At 36.9% G+C, this 17,103-nt stretch overlaps 1 protein-coding gene across 2 annotated transcripts in view; it reads right to left on the minus strand.

The window, feature by feature from the left end:
* Positions 1–320: 320 nt before the first annotated feature.
* ZDHHC2 (zinc finger DHHC-type palmitoyltransferase 2) overlaps positions 321–17,103 on the minus strand; it is a 29,166-nt gene continuing 12,383 nt past the window's right edge. The window contains exons 3-13 of one of the 2 annotated variants that reach the window (XM_065736994.1): positions 15,941–16,035; positions 12,688–12,808; positions 11,732–11,801; positions 10,318–10,350; positions 6,545–6,665; positions 5,758–5,890; positions 4,360–4,486; positions 4,084–4,176; positions 2,837–2,946; positions 2,423–2,500; positions 321–900 (exon numbers count right to left, since the gene is read on the minus strand). In XM_065736994.1, the coding sequence (XP_065593066.1) occupies positions 2,460–2,500; positions 2,837–2,946; positions 4,084–4,176; positions 4,360–4,486; positions 5,758–5,890; positions 6,545–6,665; positions 10,318–10,350; positions 11,732–11,801; positions 12,688–12,808; positions 15,941–16,035 (944 nt within the window). In that variant the 3' untranslated portion in view covers positions 321–900; positions 2,423–2,459. Of the gene's footprint in view, positions 901–2,419; positions 2,501–2,836; positions 2,947–4,083; positions 4,177–4,359; positions 4,487–5,757; positions 5,891–6,544; positions 6,666–10,317; positions 10,351–11,731; positions 11,802–12,687; positions 12,809–15,940; positions 16,036–17,103 lie in introns of those variants that run through there. The other variant, XM_065736995.1, reaches the window with a different exon arrangement.

Below are 17,103 nucleotides of genomic sequence, written 5' to 3' on the forward strand. Positions count from 1 at the left end.
AACACAGATTTGTTTTCAAAAAATAAAAACATCGATAACAAAACAAAATGACTTTTGGTTCAAGTGAGGTGCCAGCCTTCCTTTTCTTGAAGAGATGAAGGCTCTAAATGGGAGAATAAAATCCCCATTTCATAGGATTGTCCTGTGCAGCTTTCATAAAAATCCCTAGTGTACCAGCTTCACTTACGTTACCCTTCTGAATGTGGGCCTTTTAATCACTCACTCACCAGAGACTCACTAGTATTCAATTATCAAAGGAGATTTTTCCCCCTCTACAACTTCTCAAGTTATGCAAAAGGGAGTCTTTGCAATAATGTTTTCCAAAACAGTTCCAGGGACAGTCTGACACTTCACTTGGGTTTCTTTATCTTCAAAAAACTGCATATCAAGCACGCAAAAGAAAATGCGGTCCACCAAGCAACTGAATTCCATAATCAGCACTGATTATTCTCCAACTTTATCAAGCTAGCAGGACAAACATTTGATTTTTTTAGTAAGTCAAATACTTACAGTGGTTTGAATTAACAGCTGAACTTTCAAAACCAGGGCAAGAATCTAGGCAGGTACCAAAGGAGGTAACTTTTTTTTTTTTTTGTGCTGAATATTGAAGCAGTACCAGCCACAGAATTTTTACAATAGTAAACTCAAGACTATTTCACCCCCCATAGTACTCAGAATCACCCTTCACCATTCAAAACTAGTAATTTTAAGTTGAAACATTCTTTACGTGATTCAAAATAGCATGTTTTGTTTCATGTTTCAAGCGGTGACATGGAGACAGCTAATCATCTGTCAGTTTGTTTTCTGAGCACATCCACACAGGAGCAGACAGGAGCAGCTGGCCAATAGAGCTGATTTTGGAAGAATTCATCTTCCTTCCACCAACAGCTTTTTCTTGAACTGGAACAGAATGTAAAACACAAAACACATCATTAGAATTGAAGAACGTTTTAAAAAAATTAAGTTATTGCAATAAATCTTGCCAGTTTATTTGGGATATCATCTCCAAGCAAGAATGGTTTGGGCTGGAAGGGACCTTTTAAGATCATCTTGTTGCAACCCCCCTGCTGCAGGCAAGGACACCTCCCACTACAGCAGATTGCTCAAAGCCCCACCCAGCCTGGCCTTGAATGCTTCCAGGGAGGAGGTATCTACAACCTCGCTGGGCAACCTGTTCCGGTGTCTCAGCATCTTCATAGTAAGGAATTTCTTCTTAATATCTTGCCTAAATCTACCCTCTTACAGTTTGAAGCCATTTCTCCTTGTCCTGTCACTACATGTCCTTATGAAAAGTCCCTCCCTACTTTTCCTGTAGGTCCCTTTCAGGAGCTGGAAGGCCACGATAAGGTCTCCTTGGAGCCTTCTCCAGGCTGAAGAGCTCCAGCTCTCAGCCTGTCCTTGTAGGGGAGGTGCTCCAGTCCTCTGATAATCTTCATAGCTCTCTGGATCTGCTCCAACAGCTCAACATCCTTCTTATGCTGGGGGCCCCAGGACTGGACACAGTACTCTAGATGGGGTCTCACAAGAGCAGAAGGGCAAAATCACCTCCCCCAACCTGCTGGTCATGCTTCTCTTGATGCAACCTGGGATACAGTTGGCCTTCCAGGCTACAAACGCACATTTCCAGCTCACATTGAGTCTTTCATCAACCAGCACTCCCAAATCCTTCTCAGGGCTGCTCTCAATCAGCCCAGGCTGTATTTGTGCTTGGGATTGCCCTGACCCAAGTGCAAGACCTTGCGCTTGGCCTTGTTGAAATTCAAGAGATTGGCATGGGCCCACCTCTCAAGCCTTTCCACATCTCTCTGGATGGCATCACTTCCCTCTAGCTTGTCAACTGTGCCACACAGCTTTGTGTCATCTGCTAGCTGCTTCTCAAACCAGTTTCTTATGTTAGAAGATACTAATGCAAGAAAGAATTTTTTGACAACCATTGATCATTGATCGTTGGCATTACCTTTAAATTATGAATTAGGATGCAGCTCTGTACTTAGCATAGAACAACCTGCTAATAGTCTTACATATTAGAACAGGTCTATTTTTCCTTCATCGTCTAATAGAACTTTGCCTGCTTAGCAGAGCAAGCTATAATCTGTTAAGTGTTAAGAAGTAACTTCAGTTTTAAACCTAGCTTTAGAAAGGTTTCCTGAGCAGCTCAAATAATCAAAATGTCATTAGCTACCTAGAGAAAGGGAATCAAAACATTTTGGAATATCACCTAAAAGCAGTGAGTGTAAAGGTGAAACAGTATTTTGTGAGTATGACCCAGGTTTAGTTTAAAACCATTAATTCATGTGCCTCATGGTAAAACAAACTGAGAGGAAAAGTAAACACACAGGAATTACTTTAGGAACTTCTGTGCATTCTTCACGTGATCAGGAATCACGGAACAGAAAATTAAACGGACAGAATGTCAACGTACCTTTCCTAAAATATTCAGTTGTTTCTTCTTAGGGAAGCTAGGTTTCATTCTCCATGGTTAATGCAGGATTGCTCATACCTTTAAGAAAACAAAGAACTTTTTCTTTACATGGCTTTTGCAACAAGGCATCATCATATTCACATATAACAAGTTTGTCCCCAAAAGAATTCCCAGCCTGATGGTGTTGACTGGTACCCACTAGGTGCTGTCAGTACCTCCCTGTCATGTTTAACAGGCATGAAAGGTTTAATGGGCCATGAAAAGGCACAGCAGCTTGAAATACCCAAATAAGCTTAGTGGTATACTTATAAGAAATGTAGTTAGTCCAAACCGAGTGACCATGGTCATATTTACACTGTATCTGACAAAAGTTTATTATGGAGTGAATCACTGCAGCACATGACAGTTCCTTACCAACTTTGCCCTTTTCGACCTTCGCACCGATGTCTGACCAGGAATGCGTATCAGTAAGGAGGTGGCTCTGGGAGTCGCGTAGCGGCTTCGCAGGGAACAGGTGGTTCTCACTGTAATGTCATTAAAAAGAACACGGCTGTAAAACTCCATTTCCTTAACAGACATTTCAAACAGTCTGTTACACGTGGTATTTTACTTCCCTTACTGTGCTTATTTTCTGATGAATCACTCGCCTTCTATCAATACATATATTGTCACAGGTACAAGTGTAATCTCAGAACAGGGAAACTTTAAAATTTTTTCTTTGACAGACCATATATATTTGTACCCATTAGTCCCAAATGCACTCTCTCCATATTCTCTCCCACTACTGCAAACCTGCCACAATAACAGTAGAGAGAACACCTCCAGAATCTCTCTCCTAATTTAAGCTATGGTTCCCTTCTCACTGACACGGTCACTAGGGAAAGATTTAAAACATTCTCCAGCTGGATGTCATTTCTTGTCTGTCAATGCACAGCTAGCTGAAATGCAACATATTGTTTTATGAATAAATGACTGTCAATATGATTGTTAGCCCCTTTTAGTCAATGTTTTCATATCTACCATCCTTATCACTCTTCATCATGTAAACATTTCTAAAAAGGTACAATGTGATTTACTAAGCTATTGTGAAATTTTCATTTGGTTTCAAGAACATCCGCATACTTTTCATACTTTAAGGATGTTGTGGCTATGAAAGATAATGTTTCTGATTATCAGCAGTAACAGAACACATGAATTGCAAACATGGTTTCCTTCCCACCCCCTACTTTAGGGCTACCTGTCACACAAAAATGTTGAGATCTGGGTTCCAGTACACAAACTAACTTGCAACAGATACAAAGAAGCTGGCCGTCCCCAAAAGCCTTGCGTGGCAATACCATCAGGCAGACCAACTAACTGCCCACACATAGAACAGAACATACTGACACTAATGAGGCAGGCATGGAAAACACACATTGTGAGATGTCACTGAAATGAGACAGTTACAGGGTGGACGTATGTATAGACGGAAAAAACCTCTTATTTACATAAATTTAAATACAAGTCTCACAAGGCTTAGCTGAACTACAACTTGGCTGATTTAAATTTGACTTGTACTTCTTAATAGGAAAGTCTACGCATAAAACATGATTCAATTTATACATGCACTGGCTTGAAACAGAATACCAAGTACTTGAAACTTTTAACAAAAAGCAGATTACTTTTTGCACGTTGAATTAAGACCACCAGGTGTGGAGGCTTGCTCAGGATCTTGATTAACAAGGCAAGTTGGGAAGGAGCAACCATCCCCTAGGCTGGGGGAAAAAATTAAAAATAAAAAATCAAAATTAGACTTGTGCTTAAAAAAAATTCCTTGAAGAATATTTTTCCCCTAAAACAAATATTACCATATCTAATTCAGAAAATTAAATAAATAAAAACCAAAGCCCACACTCTGTGGGTCGTGAACATTGAACAGTTTCAACAAATGAGCTTACCTTGAAAACACAGGCAGCAGCCAGTATTTCTTCTCATCACCAAACACCTGCCTTAAGTTTTTGCTGAAGCCCAAGCTAAAACCATTCTTGTCTGTTCTGTGATGAAATATGGGTGCTCTGAATACCTCTTAAAGATAAAGCAAAAATTCATTAGATTTCTTCACAAGATAGCACATTCAAGTTTCACACCAATTTTCATGCAATTACACGTCCAGCCAAGAGGAATGGCTGTGCTGCTCAAATGACCCAGCTGGCTCATGGAATCTACAGTCACTGTTACACACTGCTGTGTATGCAGGAATGGGTGAAAGTGTCCTGCCAGCCTCCTCCCTGATCCAAGATGAAAAAGAGTGAGGAACCTGCTTCTAATGGTGTGATGTGTTACATGAAGGTTTTGACATGTGGATACACCACAGCATTTAGGGAAAAGAACTAGGCTGAACAAAGGGTCTAAGAGCAATGGAAAAGAAATCAAGCTTACCCTATGTTACCAGCTTTTTTTACACTCTGGGGTAGAAAAGTTTTGTATGTTTTCACAGCTACATAAAGAAAGCATTTTACTTATATTCCCAGATCACTGCCCATGCAAGCCCACTCTAAATTTCAGGGGAAGAGAGCTAAATATAGCCTCAAGTGTTGCAGGGTGCCTGAGGCAGAAAATTCCTTCACCTTCCACATGTTGACTGATAGCCATTTAATTCCCCTAATTGGCTATATATATAGCAGGCTATATAAAGCATGTCCTGCAGTGCTGACAGCACAGTTCACTCAGACCACTCTGGATCCACGGGGGAAATTGAGCTCCCACAGCACATCCCTAGACAAGAGTAAGGGGCATTAAGTCATACAGAATGCAGAGGAAACCCACAAACCCTACACAAGCCTTGAAGTAAACAAGCTTTCCTCCAAATCATATATCTTCAAAATTTTCCTCTAATCTTCTACAAGTAAATCTCAAGAAAACTGGAGAAAGAAAATACAAAAGAGGTATCCTTGTTCAGCTTGTATCAACAGGAAAACATTTAGCCGTCTAAAAACTTCAGTGAATTGGTATTATTATTGCAATCCACGACACAGTAAAGGACAGGTGTAACTTGACAACCACACATCAGGGTGGTGGGAAATATTGGTTTAATTACGACATTTGACACAGTTCTAAATAGTCCCACAGCAGAGACACAGGCATCATCTCTGAAGCTTTTAAAATTAATCCATAAAGCAGCCCTTCCCACACATCCACAACTGTGTGGTGGACGGAACACGTAACTGTTAAACTGTCATTCACATATCTGAGTTTACTTACAACTAAATGTAGAAGCAGTGCCTTAAAACCTGTTCTGATATAATAGCCATCTGTTCATTATTTTTCGCTGCCAAACATAGAAGCATTAAGCTTACCTAAAGTTGACTTATTCTTGCTGACAAGCCAACAGTGGTACCCAAAGAGAGAAGACAGACTGACAGAAAACATAGCAGCAGCAAAGAATAAAAACATGATGTGGAACTTGGCTTGAGTATCAGGAAGGCCATTCTAAAAATAAATAAAAAAATTATGCTTTTAGAAATGAGGAAATAGCTGTTTAACTTGATTATTAATAATCTTCTATTCACCCAGATCCAATTCAGTGCAGACGGAAACATATCATGCAACAAGAGCCTGAGTAAATAAATGATGCACCTTTTACGCACAGACAGATAGGCAATTTGGTTTTTGACAGCATGTAAGCTAAAGAAACTGCCCCTTCTTGAGCTAGTATAAACACTGACACAAGAACATGACATTTGGATCTGAACTTCCAAGTGTATTTTAGGGAAAAATTATCTTCCAAAAGTGATCTTGTTTAATTAGTTGTTTATATTATAGCATCAAAACTGCAAACCTAAGGAGGTAATATCCTTAGTTGTGAACCTAGATAGTCATAATTCATCTAAAAGAAAATTCCTTCCCAAAGCTTTTCCATAGCATGACATTAGAATCTGTTAATACAACTTATCCAAAATTTCAGTTCTCTTGCAAAATACTTTCTAAATGGTTGCTGTTGTATACAACTTTAAAATAAGCCAGGAATAAGAGAAATTTCATAAAATAGGATACACAAGAGATTGTACTTCATATTAAAAGAAGGTTACAATATAAAACTCAAGTCTAATTCTAGCTACATTCTCTTACAGTATAGTTACTTACTGTCCAGAACTTGATAAAATATTGTAAATCTGTTGCAGCAATGAAAAGACAATACAGTAGAGAGTAAGCCAAGAAGAGAAGAAAGAATTTGTAATTGGAGAATCCAACACAGTTGTTCACCCTGATAAAAAAAAAGTAAAAATGAAAACGGAATGTAAAGGTAGTTATTTGCTTTGCTTTCCTCCAATTTAAGATTAAACTTATTTACTTCATAGAATGTAATATTACTCTGTAGACTCAGATTTGCTTCCTATCTGTAGTGCCTCAAGCTACTGAAACATGTTTTAGCTTTAACTTCTGGATTACTATAGTATTTCTAATCAAAGAACAACAACAACAATAATAATAATAAATACTTAAAGGAACTCTACAATGTAGTACAGCTTTCAACAGGTACTGAAATGCAATTTCATCTTACTCTATGAAATCTGTTCCTAGCACATCTAATGTAAATATGAATTACAGTTAATTTTTCTAGTTTATAGGAAGGTTTAGGTATCCAAGTTTTACCATTACACTGACATAAAATAATAAAGGAATAAAGAGAAATTGTTCCATGCCAGAGACAACACGATAGCAAATAGGAGAGACTAAGAACATTTACACATCCAAATATTAATGTAAATCTCACTATGTTTTTCTACAGGCTTGTTTACCTGCTTCCCATTTTTAAAGGATTTATAGATGATGATGAGCTACTCATATACGCTATCAAAGAGACATGTTGAGGGCCCATTTAGTATTGTAATATATTGCCCTTAATGGGAATCTGCTAAGTATTATGAATTTTACAGCTCTAGCAAACACAGTGATATAACATCCATCTAATGAAAAATACTGAATGGGTGCCCATGGAGAATTTATTGGTAAACAGCTCCCTTTTTCTGTTATTTGGCTGCATGAAGAAGCTAACAAAACCACTGCACTGCTAAATTTGACATAATTCTTCTTAGAGTTAGTTAAGGAAGGAATGTGAAATTTTATTCATTTATCAGGGATGTTAGGTAATTAAGAGAAAACTACAGCCACAAAAGTATCAATGTTGAAAAATAATTCTGGAAAAAAAATAATGAAAAAAAAAAAGCTTTGACAGGCTCAGCTTCAGCTGCCTCGAGAGGTTACTGCAACTATTCTTTTATTTAGGGAGATAGTGAAGCTAACAGCAAGATAAGCAGTAATTAGAACAAAGCAAAATCTTAAAACATCAAATGACCTTTCTCTGTACACCACTGGTACCAATCCATTGGGTCAGCAGAGGTGGGGTTTTATTGTTCATTTGTTTTAACAAAACATGCCATCTTGGGTAAACATTAAATTTGGTATCACCATTTAAACAGAAAAAAGACAGCTAAAAATCTGTATCAATGACAAATTAGTAGGAATCACAATATATTGTTCTAATTAAAAAAAAAAAGACATTTCTAAGCACATCATGATTCTTATTGGAAAACAAATTCACAGTTCTCGCTAGTGAATTGGCTTTTTTCATTATATGCCAAAGTTAGCAATTCTGTGATGAACTGCAAGCTATTCAGATTCAAGGTTTTTGTGATAACAGTTTACTCTCGTGGCATTTTTTTATGGTAGTATTTATGACACTTTTTAGCATGAGAAAAGAACTATCACGTGATAGTTGTGATAGAATGTGACTCAGCGAAGACAGCATTTCTTGAATCAAATATTTCTCTTATCATTCTTTTTTACATTAAAATAAACTTTCATTAATCATCCTGCTTCTAAGTTTTGACAAAGCCTCAGACTGAGGAGTTATTACAGGAAGAAAATATTGCTTTAAAAGATTAACAAGAAAGTAAACATCAAGCTTTTGAAACTGTTCTAGTTGCATATGCAGTATCAAATAATAAAAACCATGAATAGTAGTTAAATATGAAGACTAACATTTTGAGGATGGGTAAAATTGATAGCACACAGACAAGATACTAAATAAGCATGTTCTATTACAGTTAAATATTTATTCAAAAGAACATTCTAGGTTCAATTTGGATTATAGATAACATTGAAAATGCTTCTTTTTTGAAGTAAAGTAGAAAACAGATCATTTCTAACTCAAGAGTTATTTTACTAGAAACGCCAGGTAAACAAATAAGTTACAAGGCAACTCAGTTAACAAAAAGAATCACAAAATTAAGGATTAGAAAACTCTTCTCTGGGGCTATTTAGTCTGGGGAAAAGGAGGTTGAGGGGAGACGATATTGCTCTCTTCCAGTATCTGAAAGTTGCTTACAGCAAGAGCGGGGTTGGTCCCTTCTCACTGGTGATAGAACAAAGGGAAATGGCCTTAAGTTGTGCCAGGGTAATTTTAGGTTGGATATCAGGAAACACTTCTTTACAGAAAGGGTTGTTAAGCACTGGAATAGGCTCCCCATGGAGGCGGTTGAGTCGCCATCCCTGGATGTGTTTAAAAACCGTTTGGATGAGGTGCTCAGGAACATGATTTAGCAGTGGGTTGTCAGAGTTAGGGTAGAATGGTTGGGTTGTGGTAGGACTTGATGATCGTTAAGGTCTTTTCCAACCTGAGTGATTCTATGATTCTCAAACTCAAAGGACAAAAGGAGGTACGTTTCTCATGATTTCTAAATTGATTATAACACACCTTGTTAGCATTAGAATTGTTATATATCAAATTATATCTTCTGGTGATGCTTCAAGACATCACCATTTCTATCTACAGCTCCATCTGTAACATGGGTAGTAGTAGCTTACAGAAATCATTAATTTCTGCATCTCTTAAATATTTTAGAGTAGCTAGAAGGCAAATTATCATCCTTCCCACTTATTACAACATCTTCTTTAGCACAGGAGTGTAGGACAAAATGAAGCCTCCCAAGAATTGAGAAATGGCTGATCTGGGGCAAGAACATGACTGTCATCTCACTATCTCTCCTTCCAAATGCTTCCCCTTACTTTCCCAAGGTTGTTTTTACCTGTCCTCTCCAGAAATCCTACTCCTACTAGAATAGTCAAGCACTAATTCCCATTACTGTTTCCCTGCTCCCCTAAGCATCACATGGGTTCTTTTCCACTTCTCCTCACCAAAAAAACTTTTAAAAAAGTTTATCTATCCACTATACTGATTTGTACCCTTACTTTTGTTGGTCAAAGAGGCCTTCCAAAGAATGTCTAAAGATGGGTTTTTTAAATAAAAGTCTTCTCAACTTGAGGCTTTCTAATATTGGACTCTAATAAATTTCTGTGAGATGCCCATCGAAGTGAAGGAAATTAATTCCATATCCCCATCCACTGGTTTCAAGGCCAGTATGCTGCAAAAGGGGGAAGAGTGGAAGGGAAAAAGAAGGGAAAAGATAGCAAGAAAACAAAGAACCCTTAAAACTGAAGAGCTAGCAAGATGTTTCCAGGAAGCTCATGTAAGCTGTCCTAGGAGCTCTACTTCACAGAGCAAACGTTACTTTGGTAAGGGAAGGAGAGCACAGCACTTCCCCTTGGTTTTCAACCTAGGGTAATATTTCATCATTTAGTGAAGTCCACAACAATACATGGAAAAAAAGATGAAATTCTAAAAGGAATTTTTCTTTCTTACCAGAAGTCTTCCTCACCCTAACTTCAGAAATAAACTTCTTTTTCACAACTCATAAATAGGCAAAAGGAGATACAAAATAATTCGAACTGTTTTGCAAGACTAGTAATTTCATGTCAGTATCCAGTTTTAGGAATGGTGAAGCACCACCAACGATACCTAAAACGTTTATTTTAACGGATCAAAAAGTAAAAAGAAAAACATGTAGTACACTCACCAAGGACAATGATGGTCCATTTTCAAAATGCATCTTAAATTAAAAAGAAATTCACCACCAAAACAACAGATTTTGAAATATAAAAAAAAAAAAAAAGAGAAAAGTCAGAAACACAGTTACTCATCAGAATTAATTTAAATAGAGATCAAGATTCCACATACGTATTATTAGTTACCTAGTCTGTTAAGCAAAGACTATAAAAATTTCACATAATACAGTTTACTTGTTTTTTCAAGAGCTTAGTGATGGAAGAGCATGCTGTCCTACAAAATCAGCTTTAAGATTTGTTCCCCTATCTGAATACATTTCTCTGACAAAGATTTAGGAACCAGGCTTATTCAATTATTACATACTTAATGATGCAAATAAAGATATATCCAAGTATTTACATTTATATTTATACATACACATATGTATTTTAAGAACTTATAATGTATGAAACATCCAAAATATTTTTGCACTTAATCACTCTCCATTTATAAAACATGTACAAAAAATAAATCAGACAACTGAAGCCATTGAAATTTAAAGGATGAAATTAAGGTATTTTGCAAAAATTATTAACTAATGGCATTCCATGAGAAAACACTTTCTTCTGCTTAGATGTGAGGCTGTTCCTTTCTTACACTGCAATCACCACCACACACAGTACAACCAAGATCCTCTTTCTGCCTTCAGTCACGGACTCTTTCAGATGCCCTGCAAAATGGTAAGTCTGACACATAAGCAGCTGAAGAGTATTTGGAATAGCCACAGGACAACAAAAATCAGTCTTTGTAGAAGACTGTTCTCAATTTAGACATTTGAATAATTGACCACAAGAGCAGAGAAGCCCACAGACATTGAAGCTAACAGGAGAAAAGTCAGAAGGATGAAAGCTGACAATGAAAGTAATTAGATTGTGGGAAATACAGAGGTGGGCTTCCTTCCACATTTTATGAACAAAAACTTTATACTACTACTTCCGATAGAAATGGGGGCTTCTTGGTTGTTTCCTGCTTTAAACAGAAACAGCCTTCAAGTTACCCAGTAAAAACTAGGACGTTAAGTTTATTACTTCAAGTGAGATATAAGTGACACCATGATTAGATTGAGATGGGTAGTGGTCATATTCAGATTCTAACAGAAAAAGCAGATTTTTCATCCTAAGGAAAGGTCTTATTAATAACTGTCATCTATTAATTAAATGGTGTGTAAGTCCGCATAATCCAATTTGGCGTCAAGATTACAAGCTACCTCAGTAATAACTCAAAAATAAACCTGAAAAATAAAAAGTTAAGATAAAAAAATTTTCTGTTGAAATATTAAGCCTGTAAAATCTGAGAATAAAAATCAAAAGCTATTGCATGTGAAATTCTGCATCAAGAAAAAAGCATTTATTCAGGAAAGCTACTCATTTAAAATATTTTCTTACTTGTCACACACAGAACAGTGATGGCAACGATCTGGCTTTACAAGATGGCATCTGTCACAGTATCTGATTGCTAAAGAAAAAAGTTGCAAGATTAGATCTTAATCTACAGATATACATTTTGTTTCCTGAGAGCTCTGCTGAGCTGTGGTCTCAGAAAAGTGCTGCAGTGAGATCAGAAGAATTTGCAAACTCTGAAGCATCCTTAAGGTACTGCAGTGTTGAATCTAGCAGAGGAAAGCTAAAATACCATTTTTGCAATCTTAACTATGCCCATCAGGGTTTGTTTGTTTTTTAAAAACCTCAAGTGCATGCTACAAATCAACCAGCCAAACTCATAACACACTTTCTAGAACCAGCCATAAAATCTTTTCAACCAAAAAAAGCTATTTTAAGCTATTATTCTAACAACTTTAATTTTTTCAATGAAATTATCTTCCACATTTGCTCGGCTAACAAACATTCACAAACTTACAGCATCATTAAGCTCAAACATTCACAAATTTACAATATAATTTTTCTTGCAGCCGAACAGCCAGCAAGTAAAACAGAAACTGTTTCTTTCTGTGATCTAATTACATACCACACACAGCTAATGATTAATTCGTTGTTATTATTTTTTAACTTATGAACAAAGAAATCAATGTAGTTTGAACTAGTACAGATTCACCTGCAGTTTGCTAGTATTAAAAGCTATTAATTAACTTCAGTTTCCAAACATTTAGCAAGGCCCTCACAGTCCCCTGTAAAATGAAAAATCATACACAGCAATTTACTTTCTAACACTCTTTGTACTGAATGAACACAACTGTATAGAGCTACATTAAAGTTATTAGGTCATGTTGTTTATGAACTATGAAAAGAAGTTCTTCCCTACCAACCAAACCCTTTTTAATTAGTTCAGGCAGCCAGGCAGATCAAGACACCTGCCTTTTGTGGTCTCCTGAACACCTATTTACCTCCAGACATTGTCCGTGTATAGATGGGAAGATCCTTGGCTGCTCGTCGTAAGACTTCTTGCTGGGATTCACCTCTTGGCTCCCTTTCTAGGGATTCTTTGTCTGAGTATGACAGATGAAACTGAAATAATTTTTAAAACCAAAGACACATCAGCAAATTTCAAGTTAAGTAAGTACCTGTAGAGACGTAAAAAGAAACATTCATTTTATAAAGATGGATTAGCAGCATGTACAAGGTATTACAGCAAATAACTCATTGATCCTAAGACCATCAATTTAATTTATGGCATTTTTTAACTAATCACTGAAGCAAGACAAAAAAAAATTATTTCTCATTTGGTATAGATGTAATGCTGAATGCTTCCAGAAATATTAAGAGACACATGTCAAGGGCAGGATCAAGAGCTAGCACAATCAAATTTAATTACCAATTCTTTGAAAGGTAGTTTACCTACTTCCATTATACCAAATATTAGATAATGAATATAAGCTAGGGACGCCTTTAACTGAAATAAAAATATGATACTAAAAAAAAAAAATGCTGAGTTTCTTCTCAGGTTTCTGTCATTTTCCCTTTTACTTTCTGTCACTGGAGAACGTGGTGTTCTTTACATGGATGCATTAGGATGTGGTTTTACCTCAGCCTGGCTGGGAACAGGGAAGAGCTGGGTATCCTGCATGGCAGAATCTCAATCTCAACACCTTCTGCATGAAACTGTCATCATGTGACAGGACACAAGGACAAACAGCTCCACTGAGGGGAAAAATATACTCAAGAGATGTATGGTGTAGCTTGAATTTGCAGTACTTCTAGGTGATTTTCAACACATCACAGCCAGCATTGTTGCTGCAGCTTCTTGAAATGGGAAGATACAGGAGTCTAGAATTTATGTCTACAGAAAGGCAGAAGAGTTAGTCACTATAGTAACACGACCTTTATTTTTTTTTTCCCCTAAACAAAAGTAGTGCATGTAAAGCCAAGGGAGCAGAAAAAAAAGAGGCAGGAATCCATTTTCACTTCCACAGAGAAAGCATCACTCTACCTTCCTGATGATATCACAGTCTTACAGTAGAAGTTAGTGGTTTACCTTGAGCTTCTCAGATTACTTTTCATTTTTAAATAGCAAGAATGCACTCCTGTTGCTAACATCTAAGTTGGTTATAATTGGGTGACAAAAGATTTCTCACTTCAGAAACTCACTTCAGAAGACCTTTGTTTTTACTGTTTCTATTTTGAAGAACATAAAGCTATTGCTCTATCATTTTGTGTTGTTTCTCAGAGTAGTCTGCAAAACCTTCCTGGAAGCCATCTTCTCTCCCACTGCCACGCAATGCCTGCACACAGCTGGTGCATGGAGGCACAGAATGGTACAGTCTGACCTGAAGCAGTTAGGGTAGCACAATACTGTTTGTGTTTGAAGTGTTTCTCAGGGCAACTACCCTAATACGGGAGGGAGAGGGATAACACACTGAGCTGCAGAAGAGTCAGGTTAACAATATTTTCAATTACAAGCCACGAAGCTGATACTTGAACACTTTCATTTGTAAAATTTGAAATAAACTTAAAAACTAGCATGCAAGCTGTGTGGTTTGCACCAGCAGCTGTATTCACGAAAACAAAACTCAAAAGCGTTATTCTCTTTTTAGCCCTCAAATGAATATTTGCTCTAGTTGACCACTAAGTTGGAAGTGCATCCACTTGCATGTACAGACTTTATCCCATAAACTGAAAGGCAAACAGTAACTTAACATCACTAAGCATGCTAATTATATTTTAAAATAGTGCCCTAGCAAATTAGCAAAATGACATGGGACAACACAAGATGTCACTTTGTCAGCAACACCGTGAAATTCAAAGAACACAAAAACCTGACACACTGCTCCCCATTACCTAGCTTCACTACTTTTAGTATGCTGTTTGAAGTGCTTGGGTAGCAATCTGTGTTGGCTTTCAAATATCAACGTAATTACTGAGGATTTGTCAAGATGTTTTGAAAGTCTTTTAGTGACATCAGACCAGCAACTTGGATGGCCTTCTGATTTACCACCAAAGTCACCACGTACATGCACCTATTCTGTGACATAATTACTAAATGAAATTAATTTTTCAGTTATTTCCTTCGTTTCTGCTCTACAACGTAGTAGAGAGTGCAGTGCAAAATTCAAGGAAGACATCAATTGCTTTGAATCACCTACTTGTCTTCACAACTCCATCTGTTTTCCTTCACTAAAAACTATTCAGAGAACAACCTCTGCAAAACAGACCACAGAAATCACAAGCTGCTTATATGATGTTGGCACAGTAGCTGTAGAAGACGATGCTTCCATCCCAAAAGAAGTATTGGCTTTGTGGGCATTTCAAACTCCAAAACAACCATAGAATGCTTCCTCTTGGCTGAGAGGTTCTGTAGCACCTCCTGAGGAAGCTGGGGTGTCTGTACACAGACAGGATGGAAGAGGCCAAATGCTTGTTCAGGTTGTACCAAGCTGCATGGGGAATAACTTCATTAAAAACTATGACTTTATTATTATTATTATTGTTTTATCAATTTATTTATTAATGAAATCAAATACACAGAACTAAAAGCAACTGCCTTGAGGCTATGTGATGTTGAACATAGTTTGGATCTTAATGGTCTTCAAGACAATTCCATCTTTCTCACTGAACACTTCTATACCAGCTGGACTTTAATTTAGAGAAACTACAAACCTTCCTTCCATGCAGCTTTTCTATACTTGCTGCCTCCTGTTTAGTCAGCACTGGCTTCCCATCATCAGCTTACTTGACTAGATGCTCATGCCACAATCAAATTCCTTCATAACCAAACAGATGAGGAAGTAGTTTTCGTTTAGGGGACAACTGACAAACGCTGACAGGCAATTCAAAATGTGTCTTAAGCACACAGAAATGACTTTTTATCCACATAAAACTATTCTGTCCTGTAGATATTTAAACTGTTAATTCAAATAACAGTTTAATTTTTTTTCTTTTTTATTGAAAGGAGTTCTTTTTAATATAATATTATCTAATTAAAAATAATTCAAATATATTTAACATTTAGAGGTCTTTTCATTATTATTATTATTTGTTATTACGCTGTTTGCAATCTGACTTATTCCAAGTAAGAAGCTGTAACTACTAGCCATATCTTTCTATGGTATCCACATGAGATCAGAGACTAAGTTATCCAAATGCTACAAAATCAGGCACTTGACTAAGCTATTTCAGAAATAAAAGTTAAGTTTATCTTACTTCTTTTGAAGGATTCATTGGTAGAGTAAAGATTGTTTTCCAATATGACCAGACGAACAGCATGAAAAATATGTGGTAAGCGACCAGGCACACAACTAAAATCAAAAAGGAACAGAATTAATACCAACAGACCAGTGATATTATAGTAGTTGCAGACAGATACAGTACATGCAACAGGTATTTGCTCTAACAGATGTAAATACAGAGGCTCTGCAAAAGCTCTGCAACAGAAATACTGCATTGCAACTTTACGTGAGACAAATACAGACTGCGTGGGGAAAGCCACTATGCAGGCTACACATATTGCAGAAGTTTGAAGGGAACTGTTAACAGCCTAGTACTGAGCAAGCACTTTCTCTTCATACATTGGTTAAACCCTACTTAACTGATTCATGTATGCATTCTGTTTCACGAACCATGTGGTAATTATAGCTGTCTAAACAAGAAGCTCTTATAATATCTGAAGAACTACAGAGAGGAGACTTAGTATGCATACAATACCTGAATAATAACCAAACCTGGTCAATATGTTTTGCTAGATTTTTAAGATATAGGTTTTTTTTAGAAACAGACGTGCTGCCCTCCAGGTTCTTTAAATTAAAGTGCTCACTACTTTATATTCTTCACAGCAATATAGTCAGGAATTTAATTAAAAAAAAAAATCAGAAGCCAGTCAACATTTACCATGCTGGTCTGTTTTAAGATAACACAGAATTTAAGATTCACTCAAACAGCCTGCCATGCCATGGACCAATACGTGCTTCTGTTCCAAAGCTCCCACTGTATGTACCAATCATTCTGCACATTACTACAGGAAGGCACCAGTGAGGCCATCAATTCACTACAGTGAATACTAAATCCAAAACTTTTTCTCTCTGATTTACTTGCCCTAGTATACAAGGAGGAACATTTCCTTCAGTTCTTCTTCCTTTGGTACAGAATTGGCAAATAAAGACCAGTCAGGACCGCAGCAGTGCAAAATATTTCCCTGCTGTACAGATGAACTCAGATTATACAGAGCACAGGGTTACATGGATTCTTTATGCAGCTGTTGTAAATGTTTTAGATCATCAATAGACATAGTAAAGGGAAACCTGTGCACTTTCACTACACAATCTGAAATACTGCCTCCAAAAGGTTAGCCTACATAAACATGGCTATTG

The sequence above is a fragment of the Cyrtonyx montezumae genome, unplaced genomic scaffold, assembly GCF_038088225.1.
Source record: "Cyrtonyx montezumae isolate F1298 unplaced genomic scaffold, pur_monq_1.0 scaffold_2, whole genome shotgun sequence".
NCBI lineage: Eukaryota > Metazoa > Chordata > Aves > Galliformes > Odontophoridae > Cyrtonyx > Cyrtonyx montezumae.